Source organism: Vigna angularis, chromosome 5 (genome assembly GCF_016808095.1).
Source record: "Vigna angularis cultivar LongXiaoDou No.4 chromosome 5, ASM1680809v1, whole genome shotgun sequence".
Taxonomy (NCBI): domain Eukaryota; kingdom Viridiplantae; phylum Streptophyta; class Magnoliopsida; order Fabales; family Fabaceae; genus Vigna; species Vigna angularis.
In genome coordinates this window covers 31,856,317-31,875,589 of record NC_068974.1, presented here as the reverse complement: position 1 = coordinate 31,875,589, position 19,273 = coordinate 31,856,317, and the positions used below count along the sequence as shown (strand labels likewise).

The following is a 19,273-nucleotide window of genomic DNA, read 5'->3' as shown; positions in this document are numbered from 1 at the left end:
CTCGAACTTTCTTCACGCGAGTATCTCCTTTGTATGCCACCTTCAAAATTTCCCATGCTTCTTTTGCTGACTTTGCATTAGCTATTTTCTCGAATCCAGATTCATCCATTGCATTATACAAAAAGTACAAAGTCGATCCGTCTTTCACTCGTGTCTTTTTCAATGCACCAATCTGGTTCACTGTCTGATGCTCATCATGCACGGGTTTATTGTACCCATCCTCCACTATGTTCCAGACATCTTGGGATCCAAGAAGAACCTTCATCTGCAAAGACCAATTGTCGTAATTGATCTTTTCCGACAATTGTGACACACTTATTCCGTTGACTACCTTTGCCATCTCTCAAAAAAAACAAACACTCACTTTTTCCCTCACAGTGTTTCACTCTTTCCTTCTATTTTTTTCTTCTCTCGATATTCGGATCATGAAACTCTGATACCACCTTGTTAAAATAACCTCACGCACAAAAATATATTTTCTGTGTAAAATATGTGCTACTTCATTGATTGAGATAAAGGCTATTAAATAGCCACTTACAGAACTTCAAATAAAAAATTAAAATCAGCCCCTAAACCGAAAAACTAAAATATCTCCTTGATAATAGGACTTTTAAAATAATAAATCTGCTACCTCGTTGCTACTGCAACCGAACTTAAGCAAATAAAACCCTTTTTTTTTTTAAATTTAAGTTTTTATGAAAGTATTTTTTTTTTCCTTTCTTCTCTTGTTTCCTTTCACAATAAGGCTTCTCTTTTTCTTTGACGTGGTACAGGCTTTGATGGGAAATTGTGATTTGTATCTACTACCAACTTCATAACTTTGTTCTGGTTGTATTGTATATTACAAGACCATTCTTTTTCTTGGATTTGCACCTACTACTATGATATACATTTAATAAAAATGCTCCTTTGAATGGCAAAATGTGAACCTTGCATATGCTATTGTAAGTTAATTTTTAACTGAAAACTTCGTCAATAAAGGTGAAAAACTTTTGCTATTGAAATTACACATTATGGGATCCAAACTTAAAATTCATGATTTTCAACTTGTTATAATTTATATGATCACTGCCCATTATCTATTAACATCAAGTAAACACCAAGTGTAAGGTGAGTAATATTGCATTGTTCTATCTCAAGACTTAGGAAATTACTACATCAATGACAATAACTATTTAATTGATAAAGTTTTAAGAATTCTGATGCTGCAAGGTGGTTATCAAATAAAAATATGTGTTGCTCTAGTTGAGAACAACGGTATAATATCTCAAGTAAAATTATATGTTACTTGTATTTTTTTCTGTATGCAGGATTGTAAGAAATCATTGTACCGTGTCATTGATATTTGTTTACTTTAATCTTTGCAGGTTGGCACATACCATGCATCTTCGTTATTGGTTGCATCCAGACCGCCGACTACAGGAGTTCTTAGTCGAGGAATTGGCGTTGAAGGTCTTTCTTGTGTCTTGGCTGGTCTGTGGGGAACTGGAACCGGATCTATAACTTTAACTGAAAATGTTCCAATGATAAACGAAGAACTTCTCTTTTATAAGAAAAATGGTCCAGCAAGAGGGGGAGGGGGTTGAACTCAATTGGGTTTGAAATTTACTGAGAATTATTTGCTTTGAGTCAAATGGTTTCAATGATAAACGAAGAACTTGTCTTTTATAAGATTGTAAGGTACGACGAGGTCTTCAAATCAATACGCACTTTCAGCTATTGCTGTATCAGGTTTAAAAATCTTCACATTTTTTAGAAAACATGTCATATGCCCCAAACTTATGAGTTCAAGGGGTAAAGAGAAAGTAACATAACGAGATTTGTATACTGTTTCACTTTTAACCCATCTAGTCTTTCAATCAATTGATTAGGATTCCACCAAATTTTTAAAAGTTTGTAAACACACTTCACATGCAAACTTAGATAGAAAGTTTAACTACGAAAGTTTCTTGAACCCCAAAAGAACACTTTCAGATTCACTTATGAAAATCTAACATGAGTTATACACTTTAACACATCCCGTCTGAAAGATTTACAAACCCACCATGCAAAAGAAAAAGTTTAGAGTATCATCTGAGTAAACCTTCATAAGCAAAACACTAATCTTTCATAGGAATGTTGAACTTCTTTCATCTTGATCCACAAAACTTTCTTGATATACTTTTGAAAAGATGTTAAACCACTGTGTAAGAACTTGATTTCTCTCAAAAATATCGTTGATCTTTCTGTGAAAACGATTTTATGTGGAGAAAAGGGAGTTTTCAAACCTTTAATAGTTGTTGGCTGTCGAATTTAATGTTAAAATGCTCTGTGACTTCTGAAGGAACAAAGCCTCGTGCATGTTTATATATTAAAGTAATTTTAATACATTCATTATTTGATCAAGCTGATTTAATGGATTAAACCAGACAACCCCCACCTGTTACCCTTCTGTCTTTTAGTCTGTTAAATCTAACAAAAGAGAAACTTTTTCTTCCCTCTAACATCATCATCAAATGTAAGAAGGGGAAAAAATTGAAGCATTTAAAAAAAGTTGTCACAAAACAAAACATATTCATTAGTGGATTAGACATATTAGAGCAACGCATTGAATTCACTCAAAGCATAGAAAACTAATTATTTCTTGCTAATTGAAGTTGTGCAATTTATTCCTTGATCTCAACAATTTGCTGCTTAAGATTTTGAAAACTAATAGTGCAATCTTGTGTTTTCCATTATCCTTCAGCACAAGATAGTTAATTCTTCTTGAGTTTTCGCTTGTCCTTCAACAAGACAGGCAATTCTTGAGAACCAGAGTTAATTGGTTTTCCAAGCTTTGAGTGTGTTCTATGTATTGCTCTAATGTTTCCTTGGTTTAATGCAATTTGAGTTTGTCTATTATTGAAGTTTTCAATGTAATGTATGAGTTTATTTATTGAATGTTGTATTTTGTAGTCTCATTCATTAATGACAATGTTGTGTAATTTTTTCTTTGCTTCATTCTTTTTCATTAGCATATAATTATATTTGGTGATATCAAAAGGGAGAAAAATATTTTATTGCTTTACAAAACCTGAAAACTTCATCGACACAAAGTATATAATGATAAAGGAAAGTTTGTCATATTGGTTCCAATGTAATGTGAATTCATTTATTTAATGTCATGTTTTATAATCTCATTCATTAATGAAAATGTTGGTGATTTTTTTAATTGCTTCATTCTTTTTCATTAACATATAATTAGATTTGATGATATAAAAAGGGAGAAAAATATTTTATTGTTTTACACAATCTGATGACTTGATCAACACAAAGTATATAATGATAAAGGAAAGTTTGTCATCATCACATATGAAGAGTTTGTTGGCAAGTGATGCAATACCTCTTAGAAGTGTTGTAGATTCAAACCTTGTATTTGACTTTTTAGATACAGTGGTGATGTGTTTTTCCTTTTATTTTTTGTTTTATACACATTAGAAAGATTTTAAATGTTCTTTTGTTGATATGGTGGTCTAGGATGAATAAACTAATTGAGAAATTGTTGGAGACAAACTCCTGGTCTATGTCATTCACAAGGGTTAGTGAGAGCCCATTCGCGGATGATGAGGGGACTGCTTCTCTCTTTCTATATATAAATATAATTTTATCTTAATATGTTCCTATTTAAAAAAATTAGTATACAAAAGCTAACGATTCAAATGAACAACTAAAAGGTTCCACGCATGCATGCAAATGTTAAAAAATTGGAACTAAAAAAATACGTATTTTGTACTAAACTATTAAAAGTAGTTTATATTAAAAAAAATTAAGTATAAGAATAGTCTCCTAACACTCATCACTAATAGTGACATCAATTGATTTAACAAACTTCTTCCAATAAGGATGACTCTGCCATATAACATGCATTTCTTCAATGGAAATGTCTTTAGTCTCTGGTAGAAGTTTGTAAATGAATGTGTTCATCAAAATGAGCAAACATGCAAAGAAAATGAACAATCCAAACTTCATGAGACAAAGCATGGTAGTGAAAATTTGCGCAATGACAAAGGTGGATATCATATTCACAAAGACATTGATGCTTTGTGTAACCGAACGCACTTCAAATGAAAAAATCTCACTTGGAACCAACCATCCTAGAGGACCCCAACACCATGCAAATCCCGCCACGTACACGCATATGCCACACACAACCGCAATAGCATACCACTTTGGCAACATTCCTACATTTCCATCAAGTCCGAATTTACATGCAATTGCTTAGGATATTAAGATCTACGCAAAACCAAATCAAAACAACAAACAATTTAATCACATTATACTAGTAAAATAACATTAAAAGAGTGTTAAGAAAATAGGTTACCTGGAAAATAAACATTTGTATTCCTCCTAAGAAAAGAGTTCGTCTACCGAACTTGTTAATGGTGAATATGGAGACAAGAGTGGCAATTACGTTGCAACCTCCAATTATCATGGCATACATGAGAGAAGCATGGGCTCCAAAACCAATGGTCTTGAACAAAATAGGAGCATACAATATAATCACATTTATGCCAGTGAGTTGCTGAAACAAGGGAATGATTATGACAAATGTGAGTTGGGGTCTGTACTGTCTCTTTAATAAAGAGATCCAAGGGTCTTTCATTGTTTTGGAGCATTCATTTGCTGCCACAAGATCGTTAAACTCCTCCTCCACATCTGTAGTGTTTCGAATCTCAATAAGTTCCCTCTTAGCTTTCTCATGAAGACCACGTTCAATCAAAGAATTTGGTGATTCTGGAAGATAAATTGTGAATAAAACATAAATAATAGGAAAAACTTCAAAGCGTAAACTATTACCCCACCCTTCTCCATTCTCCTTCTTCGTAGCAATGTAGTTGATAACATTTGCAACAAAGATGCCAATAGTAGTTGCCAATTGGAACATCATATTAAGAACTCTTCTATGTTGATATGGAGCAACCTCATATATATACATGGACAAAGACTATATAAAAAAACACTTTGTATCATCATGTCACATAACATAAGTAATATTTAATATAATGAAAATTAAAATGTTTCTTTTTTCATCCTATGTAACCTAACTAATTAAAAATCACGTTAACATATAATTTACCTTCTAAGTTTGTAAATTTAAAAAATATCTAATCTGTTAATTATGTTTGGAGAAAGAAAGTACTACATAAAATCATAATATTTTTATCCAAGTAATATGTTTTTGAAGAAAATATAAGAACTCTATATATAAACATATGTACTGTTATCATTGATTATACAATAATAGTAATATAGTTACAATTAAAATGTTTTTTTATAAAGGGTACGTAATCACCTCAACACTTATTTTTTCTATTAAGTTTATTAATTTTAAAAATAGTGTCAATATTTATTTTAAATTATTTTAATTCTAAAACATTATTAAACAATATTTATTTATAAGAAAAAAATCTTAAACCAATTTTTAATAATCATGGTATGTCATTAAGTATAATATATGAAAAACTGAATAAAAGTTTATATATAGTATTACCTGATGAGTACATCCAATTCCTAAACCAAATAACACGCGGCTGACAATTAGCGCCCAACCATAGTTTGCAAAACCATTTAATTCACCATCTGGGAAAAAGAATGCAAAGGTGAGAAAGCCTACACCCAAGAAAAAAAATGCACCCCCACATATCATGGGAGGGCGTCTCCCAAAAAGTCGAATGACAAAGGATGCAAATATTGATCCAATCAAAGCAGCCAAATGTAGAGATGATGTGAATAATGTCAATATTTGGCTGTCAAATTTGCAATACGGATCGTTTGAGGGTTTTATGTTGTTCTCCTTTTCATACACTTCATAGAAGAATTTTTTCAGAAAAGAATCCATAGAACTCATGCCACCTGCATATGTTGATGTGAGTAATGAATGAAACAAGAATCCATGGAAAGATAGATAAGTATGTTAACATACCTGATATACCGAAATGATAACCAAATATGAATCCATATAATGCAGTTAAAAGATAGATGCCAAATACGATTCCATTTGAATCTGTCATTCTGAAAAGCTTTCCCAAAATAAGAATAAATTGATGCAAAGAGAGTGCAAACAATATCACACCAAAAAGTATTACAGTGAGAACAAACAATCCGCGTGACTTTACACTAGTACATTAAAAGAATAAAAGAAAAAGACAACGGTTATTTTGGCCTATTGGTACCGGTTCTACAATCGAGGTATATATAAACGCATTTTTTGCCTCGGTTGCAAATCGAGTAAAAAAGATGTACACTTTTGCCTCGATTAAAATGAAACCGAGGCGCTAGAGGGGGAGACTTTTGGTTTCAGGTATGGTGAACTGAGGCGGTATAAGGTTTTTTCAGGTCTTTATCAGATCCACCTTCCACAAACTTGATTAACATTAGTTTATTGTCATTTTCTCTGTTGCATCTCTTTTGATCTCAACTCCATAGAAATCTGAAGTCAGTCTTCTATCCCAAACTAGAAAAAGAGAAGAAAATATCATATTCAGGGTAGAATCATATTTAGATCACAGAATCATGTAACATAAAAAGAAAAAGAAACAGTTTTTGCTTAGCAAGTTCATCCCCCTTCAACCTACACTACACAGAACACACCACAAAAGCCATGCTCTGCTCCTTCAACCTACACTACACAGAACACACCACAAAACAATTTTCTCCTTCAATTCCTCCCTAACAAAACATGCCAGAATGCCCGTGCTCTGCTCCTTCTTCACCTGTGTAAAATGGAGCCAACAGCCAAATGAGATAATGAAATTAAGCCTTCACGCCTCTCTGTTCATCTTCAATCACCAACAAAGGAGTTGAATCCTTAAGCAAAAACCAAGGGAGATTACCTTAGGGTACTAAAGGGAGCGGCCAAACCATCGTACACAGCGCGACTTCCTCCAACGTGAGCAACGGTGGCTTCGACGATTGGCCCCGGCGAAGACGTGAGGTTGCGAACGACACTTCCCCAGGCGCGAATCCGCGAAGAGGCATCGGCTTTGGAGATGTTGCGGGTGAGCTTTTGGAACTTGTGGACGTTGGGGATGGAAGACGGGTCTTTAGGGATGGAAGTCGGGCCTTCAGATCTGTAGATCTGAGATGGTGGTGATGGTGGTGGTGGCTCCCGGCAACGGCGGGACCGCTTGCTCTTCAATCCAGAGGCGACGCACTAGCAGGTGAGGTGAAAGTTGCGCTCGAGCCGTCGCACAGGATGAGGTGGTGGTGGCTTCCGGTAGCGGCATGGCAGCAGGGGCACTTAAAGTAGGTAGTGGAGCGTAGAGAAGAGAAAGAAGCAAGAAAAATAAAAGGGAAATGGGAGAGGTGCTAGGTTTTCTGAAGATATGCACGGTCCAAGCCCAAGTTTTAATAGCCTTATATGCCTCGGTCCACTACCAACCGAGGCAGTATCTCTTTCACCTAAGGTATATATCTCGGTTCATTCTGCCAACTGGGGCAGTATTCGGTTTAGACATCGGTTATTTAACAACTGAGGCATATAGTGGTTTGAAAATTACAAAACTACCACCGCGTTGTGATACGCTTCGGTTTTGGAAAAACCGAAGCGTAATGTGCGAGTTAAAAATGTGATTTTTTACTACCACCAGCCCGAGTGACCGACCACCAGGCTGAGTGGCCGACCTCCAGGCCGAGTGACTGACCACCAGGTCGAATGACCGACCACCAGGCTGATTGGCCGACCACCAGGCTGAGTGATCGACTACCAGACCGAGTGGCCGACCATCAGACTGAGTGGCCGACCATCAGACTGATTGGCCGACCACCAGACCGATTGGCCGACCACTTGGCCGACCACCAACTTATTTAAAAGAAAGCTAACTCAGCGACCAATGTATGCCACGTCAGAACAACTTGCTCATGTCACCAAGCTACATATCCAAATTTTTAACGTCGACCAACCTAATTAACGACAAGGTCTAAACTGATTCAATTTTTCATATTCAGGAACCTAATTCAGAGATTTTAGAATATGAAAACCTAATTGAGAAATTCATGTAAAAATAAGGATGTTCTAAATAATTAAATCAATATTTTTATATAAATAGATTGTTTTTATTAAGATTAATTTACTTTTATTTACCAGATTAAACAAATATATTATTTTGTTTCTTTTTTCTTACAAAATTGACGTCTAAAACTAGTTTTAAACAATTATTTAATTATTTTTAATATATTATCTTCTTATTTAACTTATCTATTTGAAGATTTATTAAAACTATCTCAGAATTTTCTTTTAGTTATACACATTTAAATTTATTCATTAATGATATCATATAAAGAATAGAGAGAGATAATTTAAATAATGTAACATCAAATTTATACACATCTTTCAATTAAATTATGTTGCTTTAAAAATCTATAGTCGATTATTTATTTCTGGTTACATATACAAAATTTTATATTAATATAAAATAAAATTATTTAATATTTTATTTATATAAAATAAAATTGATATAACATATTTTAAATTATACTAAAATGTAAATCATTGTATACTGTTCAATTTTAATAAAGTTTTAAGTAAATAGTTATGATAATATAAAAAATATAATTTAACAGTTAAATTGACAATTTATATATATATATATATATATATTTATAAAGATTAAATATATTTTTTGTTTTTAAATTATTTTAAAAAATTATGTTATGATAGATAGTATGTACGTGTCGTTTGTGGAAGCAAACGTCTTACATAACTAGAAATGAAATAAATACGCACTTAATTTAAAAATAAAACACAATGTTTAAAATATTTGAAAAAAAAACATGTAATCATATTTATTTATAGTGAAACGTTTGATGAAAATTACACCAAATTTTTATATTAAAAATACTAATTTAAAAATTGTGTAAGAATTAAGACACATACGAAGAATAATTTTTTAACATTTAAATTAGTAGGATAGATGTACATCTTTCTGATTTATCTTTATAATAATTTTAATATAAGTACATTATTATATCTATATTACTTAATACATTTGTTAAAAGTTATATTTGTCTAAACACATGAAATATAAATAAAATACAACAAACATTCTTATATAAGACTGAATCTCTCATGGAGTGTTATATGAATAATAGGATAAATAGTTTTTTACCTTAGGCATATTTAATATTTAAATTACTAAAATAAATCTTTTTAAAATTTAATTTACAGCTAATAAATTGAATATAAATACATAACTCTGTTATTTGTTATCCTCACAGCTAACTACGCTTTTGACTGAACGATGAAATAATGAGTTCTGTGGTATTGACAATGGAAAGGAAATTGCAGACCAGATTTTACAGGTGTGGTGGAGCTTTGGATTCTTGTGAAATGAAAGTTGGATAAATGACACAACTCACACACCTTCTCTCCACCAAACACTATTATTGCTCTTAACTACTGTTGTGCTGTAAAATTTCACCCTCTTCAATTCTTTTCTTTCCCACCACTTTTCTCACACCATCATCATCTTTCTTCAACTTCTTCAGAAACACACACTTCAACATAAACAACATTAAAAAAAAAATCCCAGTTAATGATACTCACGTTCCACATTGTTGGGGACACTTTTCTTGGATCCAACACCAGAAAGACAGCAACTTGTCTATCAAAACCGAACATTTTCTTTAATTCTGGTTAAGGGTCTTCTCTTCTCTTCCAAGAAAAAAAAGTGAGTTTTTTTTTATCCTTTTTCCTTTTCAGTGTGAGTCATGACCGAGGTGCTTCATTTCTCCTCTTCTTCGTCGCCAACCGCTTCTTCCTCTGACGGCATTCTGATTGTCTCCGCCGAGCAAGAAACGGCGCTACCCTCGTCTGCGGTGGTGGAGGGGTTTGCTACGGTCACCGACTGTGAGGCGCGCGGGGTCACAGACACGACGCAGCAGGAGCTGTCGCTGCTGGCCATTCTTGTGACCCTTTTGAGGAAATCGTTGATTGCTTGCAAGAGTGAGGGGAGAGGTGACCTCTGCACCATGGAGATTGGCTGGCCTACTAACGTGCGCCATGTTGCGCATGTCACCTTCGACAGGTTCAACGGCTTCTTGGGCTTGCCACGTGAGTTCGAACCAGAAGTCTCCACAAGGTCTCCCAGTGCTAGGTACGTGCTTACCACACTGTTCCTTTTTTAATTTATCTTATTATGTCATAATGTTATCATGCTGCTTTTGACTACTTCAGATTTAGTCGGATAAAAAAATTTAAATTTTCTGACATCTATCTTTCAAAAAGTATTGCATTTATGGAAAAAGTGAAATCATTTTCGTAAAATTATTCCAGAAGTGCAATATATTTATGGTAATAATCTCTTGCAATTTGTTTATACACAAGTCAATGATTGTAGAATGTGAATAAATTGTTTAAATTGGAGAGATATGATTCTTATGTCAATCATTATAAAATATGATCCTGACAGTTAAGCAATGTTTACAGAATGTGAGTTGAATGTTAAAATTAGAGAAAAATACCTTAGTAGATCTTTTTTGGCCTATTTCTACTGTTCACGATTGAGTTATTTGATGTTTCTTACTTGGGGTGGTGTTGGAAATGCCTCTGAGGGAGAAACTCTAAGAAACGCTGCCTCTAAAAGATTTTTGGGCTGTGATTTGTGGTTATGATAGGTTCATCCTCTATTGGAGGGTTCTGCATGTATGAATCCTTCAAAGAGGGGTCTACGGCACCATTTATTAATGTTTTTGAATCACTTTAAAAGCATTTTAAATTTGTGGGTTGCATGTTTTATGATGGATTATTTCTGACTGTTACTTGCACGTGTTATATGACACAATGTATAAAAAGTTTGCTTTGAAAATTTGAGAACTCTGCCAACTTAGTTTGTTACTTGTCTCTATCATGATTTATGATGGAAATAACAATTATGTTGTCTGATTTTTGGTGTATTTGCTTTGGTTTTCACATGCAGTGCAACTGTTTTTGGAGTTTCAACAGAATCCATGCAGTTATCTTATGACACCAGAGGGAACAGCGTTCCAACCATACTTTTACTAATGCAAAGGCATCTGTATGTTCTCGGAGGGTTGCAGGTTGATCACCTAGATATTTCTCAGCTTTGATTCTTCTTTCACAATTTATCATCACATTGAATTAAACAACTGAGCAGAATTTAGAATATGCCAAAACGAAAAATGTCACCTGCTTTGTAATCCACCACTCTATACAAACTTGATCACTATTTAAATTTACAAAATGACTCTATGTCTGCTCCTTCTCAGTTAAACAATTGAACTTACCCTTGCAGGCAGAGGGGATTTTCAGAATTAATGCAGACAATACTCAAGAGGAGAATGTTAGGGATCAATTGAACAGGGGATTGGTCCCAGAAGATGTTGATATACATTGTTTAGCTGGACTGATTAAGGTATAATATAAAAAAGAAACATGGTACATGTTTGGAAATACCCTGATATCTGTTTTGGTGTGATCAGAGGTGTATGTGTATGTACTACATTGATAATTTGATTTTGACATTCTTGTGATTTTCAAGGCTTGGTTTAGGGAACTGCCTACTGGTGTTCTGGATTCTTTATCACCAGAGCATGTAATGCAATGCCAAACTGAAGATGATTGTGCAGAACTGGTTAGGCAGCTACCTCACACTGAAGCATCCCTCTTGGACTGGGCTATTAATCTGATGGCTGATGTTGTCCAAGAGGAACGCCTGAATAAGATGAATGCACGCAACATTGCAATGGTTTTTGCACCAAACATGACCCATGTGAGTTCCAGTTATTTTTTTATTCTCTAATTTACAACATTGCATGTAGACATCTTGGAAACCCAAATCAAGTTTTATTCTCATGGTGAAACTATTTTTGTGCTATCTGTTTGATATTGGTCATGTATATAGGTGAAGTTGTGAAAGCTTTAGTTCTTTGGATATGTTTAGGGAAACTTTTGCATAAGTATTTCTAAGCGAGGAAAATAAGAAAGAAAGATCAAATCAGCTAAAATTAATTTTTGCAGGAACTAAATTTGTAGAAGCTATATCCTATTAGCTTGTCCAAAATTTGATATTTAACTTGTTCATTAGCTGATTTTAGCTTATGGCGAAGCTGATTTCATTTTTCTTTCCTAGAAGTGTTTATGCAAAACTTTTCTCCAATCAGGCCTTTTTGTGTCTAGAAACATTACAGGGTCATTGTGATTTGTGACAATACTTTAACCTGAAGTGAAGTCCTGATAGTATGGTTGATGTATCTTACTATAGTAGAGGTTTCAATCACAGAATTCAATCTTTTTGGTTGCAGATGGCAGACCCTTTGACTGCATTGATGTATGCAGTTCAAGTGATGAATTTCCTGAAGACACTTGTATTAAGGACGCTGCGAGAGAGAAAGGATTGTGTGGTAGAATCGTCTCCTGGGTTTTGCTTAGAGCCTTCTGATGAGAATGGGGATCACAGTCTTCTGGAGTCCTGCCAGCAAGATGATGTTGGCCCTGAAAGTGAAGAGTCTGGAGAAACCTTTGTTTCTGAGAAAAAGGTATCAGAATGTTCCCCTGAATCTTTCCAAAACAAATATTCAACTATAGGAGAATGTGGCAGTTTGATAGGCTCTTCTGAGAATCTGGATTTTGAGGAGGAATTGCTTTGTGAGTTTCCAACCAAAGGAAACCTTGGAAAGAGTAAGAGTGGACAATCAAGTGATTCTATTGCTAAAATGGGGTCCAAAAAAACCAGAGGCCTGCAACAACCTGTGATCCATGCAACAGTGTCTGCTGAGAAAAAGGGTATCAGTAATCTGAGCCGCATAGATTCAAGATCAGAGCGAATAGAAGCCTGGCGGTGAAAGAATCATCCCTGTGATGGAATTCAGTTTGATTCTGACATTGTGCATTGTAATTGAAGTTTGTTTCATGTACAAGTTTGTGAAGTGGTTCAAGTTTTATTTTCTCTGTTTGTTTAGCTTGGTGGATTCTAGAATCTCACTTACATTGTACCGAAATAACAGTTCCTAGTAAGTGTTTATTTGTGTTCTCAACTTCTCGTAATTATTCCTGAATTGCAGGCCATTCATCTGTCAATGTTGCAATGTATAAATAAATAGCATCATCTGGATTCTTGTTCTATCAGTTTGGTAATACTAAGGTGCAAATATGGTATGATAATTAAGACCAAACTCAGTTCTCACAATAATAATAAAATAAAAAGTTATGCAGAGTTTACCATGGAAATGCTTACCTAACCATCAATCTTGCTGTTGAACCTCAACTTTTCTTTGGAAATAATGCAATGATTGCAGACACATTGGTTTCTTAAAAGCTGACTACAGTATTTTGATTCATCATGCCTCTAGAGTTTACATACAAGACAATCATAACTCATGATTCCCCCTTTCAACTCATGTGAGATTATCAATTTAGAACTGTAGAATGGAATTCTCATTTTCAAAGTAGGAAAAATCATAGGAATGGTAGGACCCACGGAAGAAAAATTTTACGCTTTTACCAGGGTATTGAGTGAGAAATGAACAGTTTTACTTTTCCTGCATCATGGTCTTTGGACCAACAATGTGAATAACTAGGGATCATGAATTCCCTTTCTCTCTAACATGAGTAACTTGTATAAGGTTAGAAACATTCATTAATTATGTATTGATGCCAACCAAGCTATGTTTGACTTGCTATAACAACTTCTATATAGTGTCAACCTAAGTGTTCCTTTTCTATAGTTTCTATTTTGTTCTAATTTGTGCTTTCATGGTTATTTCACTTCATAAAAGGCCACAGTTTGTTTATCCTTTATATTGTATTCAAATTTTCAAGTAACTTGTATAAGTATCTTCCTTTAAAATCTCTTGTTACTTATAAAGAAAAAGAAACATTGTATAATATGAGTCTGAGATGGGACCAATGAGACACAACTTTCGGAGGAGGATATTAGAAAGACACAAAACCAACATGAAGTCTCGAAGGGGAAGGGGTGCACTGAATCGGTGAAGAAGAAGGGAACAAAATTCTAAGATTAAATAGTCTGTTTTGTCAATTCATACATTCGATGGGTTGCAGAAAGAAATTTCATAGGCCAGCAGGAAGTAATTGCCAAAAATTTAAAGAGACCAATTTTTTTTCCTACAACAGGCCATTTTTTATTTAATTAAAAATAATAAAAAGTTATAGTTTCTCAGAAAAATAATTATGATATATTATTTACTAAATATTACTTGAAATAAGTTTATTAGTATGTCTCACGTATAATTAAAACAAGCTCACATATGTAGAAATAAACAAAAAGTTTATGTCACTATAAAATTAGTCGATCTAATTAAAACTAAACGAATTAAACAGATTATAAAGACATAATTAGTTTACGTGTTTATATTAGCTTGTTTAAAATCAGAATTAAGCATTATATTTATTTCTCAAATTCACTTAGTTAAATAAAAGATTGTTCTTAATAATATATGTTAGAAATTGTAAGGACCTAAATTTTTATTATTTTAAAAAGGGGATGGGGGGAGCAATCTGAGAAGCACCAGCCACCCATAGAAAGAGGAAGTTTTGTTTTATTTGGAAAATGGGGAGCAAACGTCTAGGTTTTGCTCTCATTTTTGGCACCATTCAACAAGCTTTGTGCATAGGTGATAAAAGGGGGTAAGGGGTTCTGCACGGGGGAGTAAAATACTGGCTGCAATTTTTGTCAGAGAGGTGAAGTTCAGAGGTGCTGGTATTGCAAAGAGGCCTTGGTGCTAAAAGTCTTAAAGGAGATAAATTCAAGGTTTGCAAAGGGAGTCTTCAAGAGGTAAGGGGAGCTAGATCTTTTGTTTGATTGTTGATATATATTGTGTTTGATGCAAATCTGGAAATTTGGGGATGAAAATTTGGGGTTTCTGGGTTTCTGGAAATCTCAGTTCGATTCTGCAGAATTCTGCAGAACGCGCGTTCGTTCCAAATGGCTCGACCAATTAGTGGTCGGCCAAATAGTACACGCGTTCGGTTTTGGTGTTACGAGAATTCGCGTTCGTCCTTAAATATTAAATTGAGCGCTCGTCCTTAAATATTAAATTGAGCGTTCGTCCTTCATGGTGAGTGTAGCGTTCGGTCTTAGTAACTTAGTGATTGTACGTTCGCCAAACAGTATGTGTTCGTTCAAACAATGTTTATCTATATGATCTTGTAGTATTTGAACCATATATACGTTCGTCCAAACCGAGTCAGTCGGACTACGTTCATTTTCTTACCGCTCGTCCCAACAGTATTTGACCTCGTAATATTTGATCTATATACGTTCGTCCAAAAGGTGTTTACCTATTTGTTTTCGTAGAAATTGATCTATGTGCGTTCGTCCAAACTGTGTTAGTCTGACTATGTTCACTTTTCTTACTGCTCGTCCAAACAAAATTTGTATTTGATCCATATATGCGTTCGTCCATAACAGTATTTGTTTCTCGTAAGATTTTATCCATATGTGCGTTCGTCCAAAAAGAATTCGTAGTGATCTGATAGTGATCTGATAGTGTTAAGCTTTTTGAGCGTTCGTCCAGACAGTATTCCTAATGATCAGATAATGTTCGTCTTTTTGAGCGTTCGTCCCTTTGTAGCAGCGAGCGTTCGGTCTTAATGTTGCTGGTTCTCAGGCAGCGAGAGTCATAGGTATTAGTGAGCGTTCGGTCTTGATGTTGCTGGTTCTTAGTTAGCGAGTGTCCCTGCGTAGTAGCGAGCGTTCCTATTAATAGCGTTCGGTTTCATAACGTTCGTCCAAACTGTACTCGACCTTACAGTTTGCAGTCTGATAGCATACGTTCTTGTAGCGTTCGTCCTAAGCTTTTAATGTTGGGTTCCAAGGCTAATTGTTGTTGTTTTGGATTGAATGAAGTGTGTGAAATGATTAGTATGATCGTGGAAATGAATTATTCTAAAAGTATATGAGATATGTTGGATTTGATGTGATATTATGGGGGTATCTGATTATTCATGACTTGGGATAAGGTTTAAAGTAACAGTATGATTCATGGACGTAATTCCATGATCCTCAAGGAGAGGATACATGGTGGTGTTTTGGGGTTGTATAGAATGATTACATGGTAGCTCAGTTTTGGGGGTCATCCTGAAACTCCAATGGTCTTTCTTCTCATGTAGAGAGGATTGAACCATGTGGTGAGGAGTAGCAGGAGGTCCTAGTCTTGGGTGCTTCCATATGATCCAAGGTGAGTGATAATGGATTAACCTCGTGATTGTGGCCAGGCGGTAGTGCCCAAAGTTCCACCGAGCGGTAGTGCCCAAAGTTTCACCAGGCAGTAGTGCCAGGGCGGTAGTGCCCAAGTTTCATAAAGCCACCACGAGTGCAAGACCCGCCATAGCTCGGTAATCATTCTAGTCCGGACGAGTCGGGGTATAAAGTAACAAGTCTTGTGATATTAGTTTACCATGTTTGGATGACTTTTGCATGTTGTGTGAGTGGGTGAAATTTTGGTTTAATGAGTATGCTCTAATTGTTCTTTTATACGAATCTAAGTATGATAACATGAATAAATTGTGCTATATGTGTAACATGCTTTTTATATCTAGCTCACCCTTGCATTGTTTGTGTTGTGTGCTATTTGGGTATGATTCTTTGGCGATGATCATCCACTTGGATGAGAGCAAATGTTGTCGCGGAGATTCCCTTGGAGCAAGAGCTGGAGGTTACTGAAGTTGCGGAGTAGTCTTCTTAGGAATTTCCTGATTGAACACTTGTAGTGTTTAATCCTTTCAACTGTTCAAGTTTAAATTTTCAGTTTCTTTTATTTCTGGATGACTGTAATTTCACATTTAGTTACACGTCATACTCCGATTGTTCTTTATATTTGGATGTTAACGTCTTTATTATATAATATTGGTTATTATATAATCGGGATGTTACAGAAATTTTATGGAAAGTATAAGTTTCATGTTCAATAGAAATGAAAAAAGTTAAATAATATATAAAATAAAAAATTCAAAAATCTATTCTTTTAAAATTTTAAATTGAATGTAAAATCAATTCTTTATTTAAGTTACGCTCTGGTGTCATTAGTATTATATCTTTCCAATAAATTCTTCATTCAAGATCTATTACTATTAAAATCGATAATTAGTTTTAAGTAATACGAGATGACTCTCTTCTAATTAGCTTCTTTTTCTATTTCTATAATTTCAAACTACGTCTCATACACTTTAAAATTTTAATTTTATCTTTAGTTTATGATTTTCATTGAGTTTTAAAATGTATAATCCAAAAATAATTTAGAATATACAATTTTAAATATAAAATTATATTATAGATTATATCTTTAAAAATAAATAAAATAAAAAAAATCCTAAATTGTAGGATCTAGAATACAACTGCATAAATACGGTATTTTTTTTATCGAAACGTTAGTTATTAGTACTTTGTTAACATAAATCTTAAAATTATTGAATTAAACGATTAATTATAGTCATATTAAAGTTGTATAATATTATTCACAGTAATCAAATTTTAGTATTATATTATCAGTTTATTAAAATTATTAACGTTTGTAATTTTCTACATTTTAGTTAGCTTTTTAATAATGTAAAATTTAATTCTTTAAAATATTAATTAGTTTTTTATAGATAATTATATAGCAAATAATAAATATATATTTATATAATTGTTTAATTTAATTATTTTACAAATATAATATTCTTTGCCAAAATCTATGAACAAAAATATTATATGTATTAAATATTAAAAATATTAATAAAATCAATAAAACAAATGAAACATTAAATATATGTCTACTCAATTAGAATAAATAAAATAATGACATATATTTGCATTATGATTTTATTATTTGGTATAGAATTATGTATAAAAAAATAATTAATATTTTAAGGAATTGAAATTTACATTATTAAAATATAAATTTTAGATTATTAAAATATTAAATAAAATATAAACAAATATTACTGATGTTAATAATTTAATAAAATAAAGTAAGATTTAAAAAATGTAAGATTTTCATAATATAGAGGGAACTTACAAATTAAAAAATATTAATGATTTTTTGAAAATAAAAGGTACAATTATTATTTAATTAATATCAACAATTAACTTAGAATAGAAGAAAAAAATTAAGATCAAGAGTAAATAATTCTAATTATTTTTAAAATAATTGGATCCCTATTCATTAGAGTGAATTGGTTCAAAAAGTCACAACAGATATATAATCATTTAATTTTTTTTTTCTAAACTAGTATTATTAAGACTGTGAATATATAATAATCTTACATATCTTCTTTTTAGTAAAAAGTTTGATAAAAAAATTATTCTAGTTTTTCTTAATTACATAAATATATGCATGTATAAATAATTTCTTTTTCTAACTTTCTAATCTTTAAATTGATTTTTGTAATTGAAATGTCAAACGGTTTTGATTTGTCATATATTCAATTCATCAAGTCATTTCCTTCTAGGTTTTATTTTTCTCCCTAACTTTGTTTATGAAAAATCAGAATTATTAACGTAAACATTTTTTGTATTATCTTTTAGATCTTTATATTATTTTGGAATGAAAATACTGTCTTTAAGGTGTGATATTTTACCTTTAGAGATACCAATAAAAGTACGTGTGAAAAAAATTATCCTATTGTTTCGTTACCAATAATGACATAGTAGTAAGAGGAATGAAATCAAATAATATATTAAAAACATCAAGGACCGAGTGAACAAGTATAATAACCGTTAGATTTTTTTTCCTTTAACAATATTTTTAGTTTTATAATCTTTTTTTGTCTTTCATTCTGCAATCTACTTATAAACAAGAATAAATGAATATTTCAACTCATTATTATCGTGATAATTTTGTTATAGATTGAAAATGGAACAATCCAATATTAACATTTTTTTTTCATTTAAAATTACCTCATTAATTTGTATAGACTTTTTACGTATTAAACCAAGGAGGAGTAATGAAAAGGTTGGATAATTTACTCAAAAGAATAATTTTTTAATGTAATAAAACTATTGTAAATAAATAGTTATAGCAATCTAATTTGTTATATTATGAATGTTAAAAGTTGTAAAATGATGGGTAAAAAAAAGTGATAATAATATTAAATTGTAAAATGATAAAAGTTGGAAGATATAAAGAAGAATACAATTAATTAATTAGAGTAAATATAAATGAAATAAATATTTGTTTAATTTATTAGAAGTGTTTAATTCTTTTAAATATTAAATTTTGAAAAATATATTTCCAAATATTTCCAAATATTATTATATATTTTAATTAAAATAATAATTAAAAAAAAGAGCATCAC

General features: G+C 32.6%; 2 protein-coding genes across 3 annotated transcripts; one reads left to right on the top strand and one right to left on the bottom strand.

The window, feature by feature from the left end:
• Nucleotides 1-3,810: 3,810 nt before the first annotated feature.
• On the bottom strand, nucleotides 3,811-7,330 carry LOC108339965 (sugar transport protein MST6). Its single transcript, XM_017577196.1, has 4 exons — nucleotides 6,852-7,330; nucleotides 5,510-6,731; nucleotides 4,340-4,752; nucleotides 3,811-4,199 (listed from the first exon to the last, which is right to left on the bottom strand). Exons 2-4 carry the CDS (start codon nucleotides 5,520-5,522, stop codon nucleotides 4,113-4,115), a joined length of 513 nt encoding a protein of 170 aa, XP_017432685.1. The 5' UTR covers nucleotides 5,523-6,731; nucleotides 6,852-7,330; the 3' UTR covers nucleotides 3,811-4,112.
• Nucleotides 7,331-9,240: 1,910 nt separating this feature from the next.
• LOC108339559 (rho GTPase-activating protein 5) lies at nucleotides 9,241-13,042 on the top strand. Of its 2 annotated transcripts, XM_052877534.1 has the most exons (6): nucleotides 9,241-9,318; nucleotides 9,719-10,112; nucleotides 10,935-11,055; nucleotides 11,271-11,390; nucleotides 11,517-11,747; nucleotides 12,280-13,042. In XM_052877534.1, the coding sequence occupies exons 2-6, from the start codon at nucleotides 9,727-9,729 to the stop codon at nucleotides 12,817-12,819; spliced, it is 1,398 nt and encodes a 465-aa protein (XP_052733494.1). In that variant the 5' UTR covers nucleotides 9,241-9,318; nucleotides 9,719-9,726; the 3' UTR covers nucleotides 12,820-13,042. The 2 variants fall into 2 exon arrangements, with proteins under 2 accessions (XP_052733494.1, XP_017432190.1); XM_017576701.2 differs by lacking the exon at nucleotides 9,241-9,318 and having other exon boundaries at nucleotides 9,363-10,112.
• The last annotated feature ends 6,231 nt before the right edge of the window (nucleotides 13,043-19,273 follow it).

Coding starts and splice junctions, on each gene's coding strand:
- LOC108339965 (XM_017577196.1), bottom strand. Junction 4,200..4,339: donor TACAAATGTTTATTTTCCAG/GTAACCTATTTT, acceptor ATGGAAATGTAG/GAATGTTGCCAAAGTGGTAT.
- LOC108339559 (XM_052877534.1), top strand. CDS start 9,727: ATGACCGAGGTGCTTCATTTCTCCTCTTCTTCGTCGCCAACCGCTTCT. Junction 10,113..10,934: donor ACAAGGTCTCCCAGTGCTAG/GTACGTGCTTAC, acceptor TTTCACATGCAG/TGCAACTGTTTTTGGAGTTT. Junction 11,391..11,516: donor GTTTAGCTGGACTGATTAAG/GTATAATATAAA, acceptor GTGATTTTCAAG/GCTTGGTTTAGGGAACTGCC.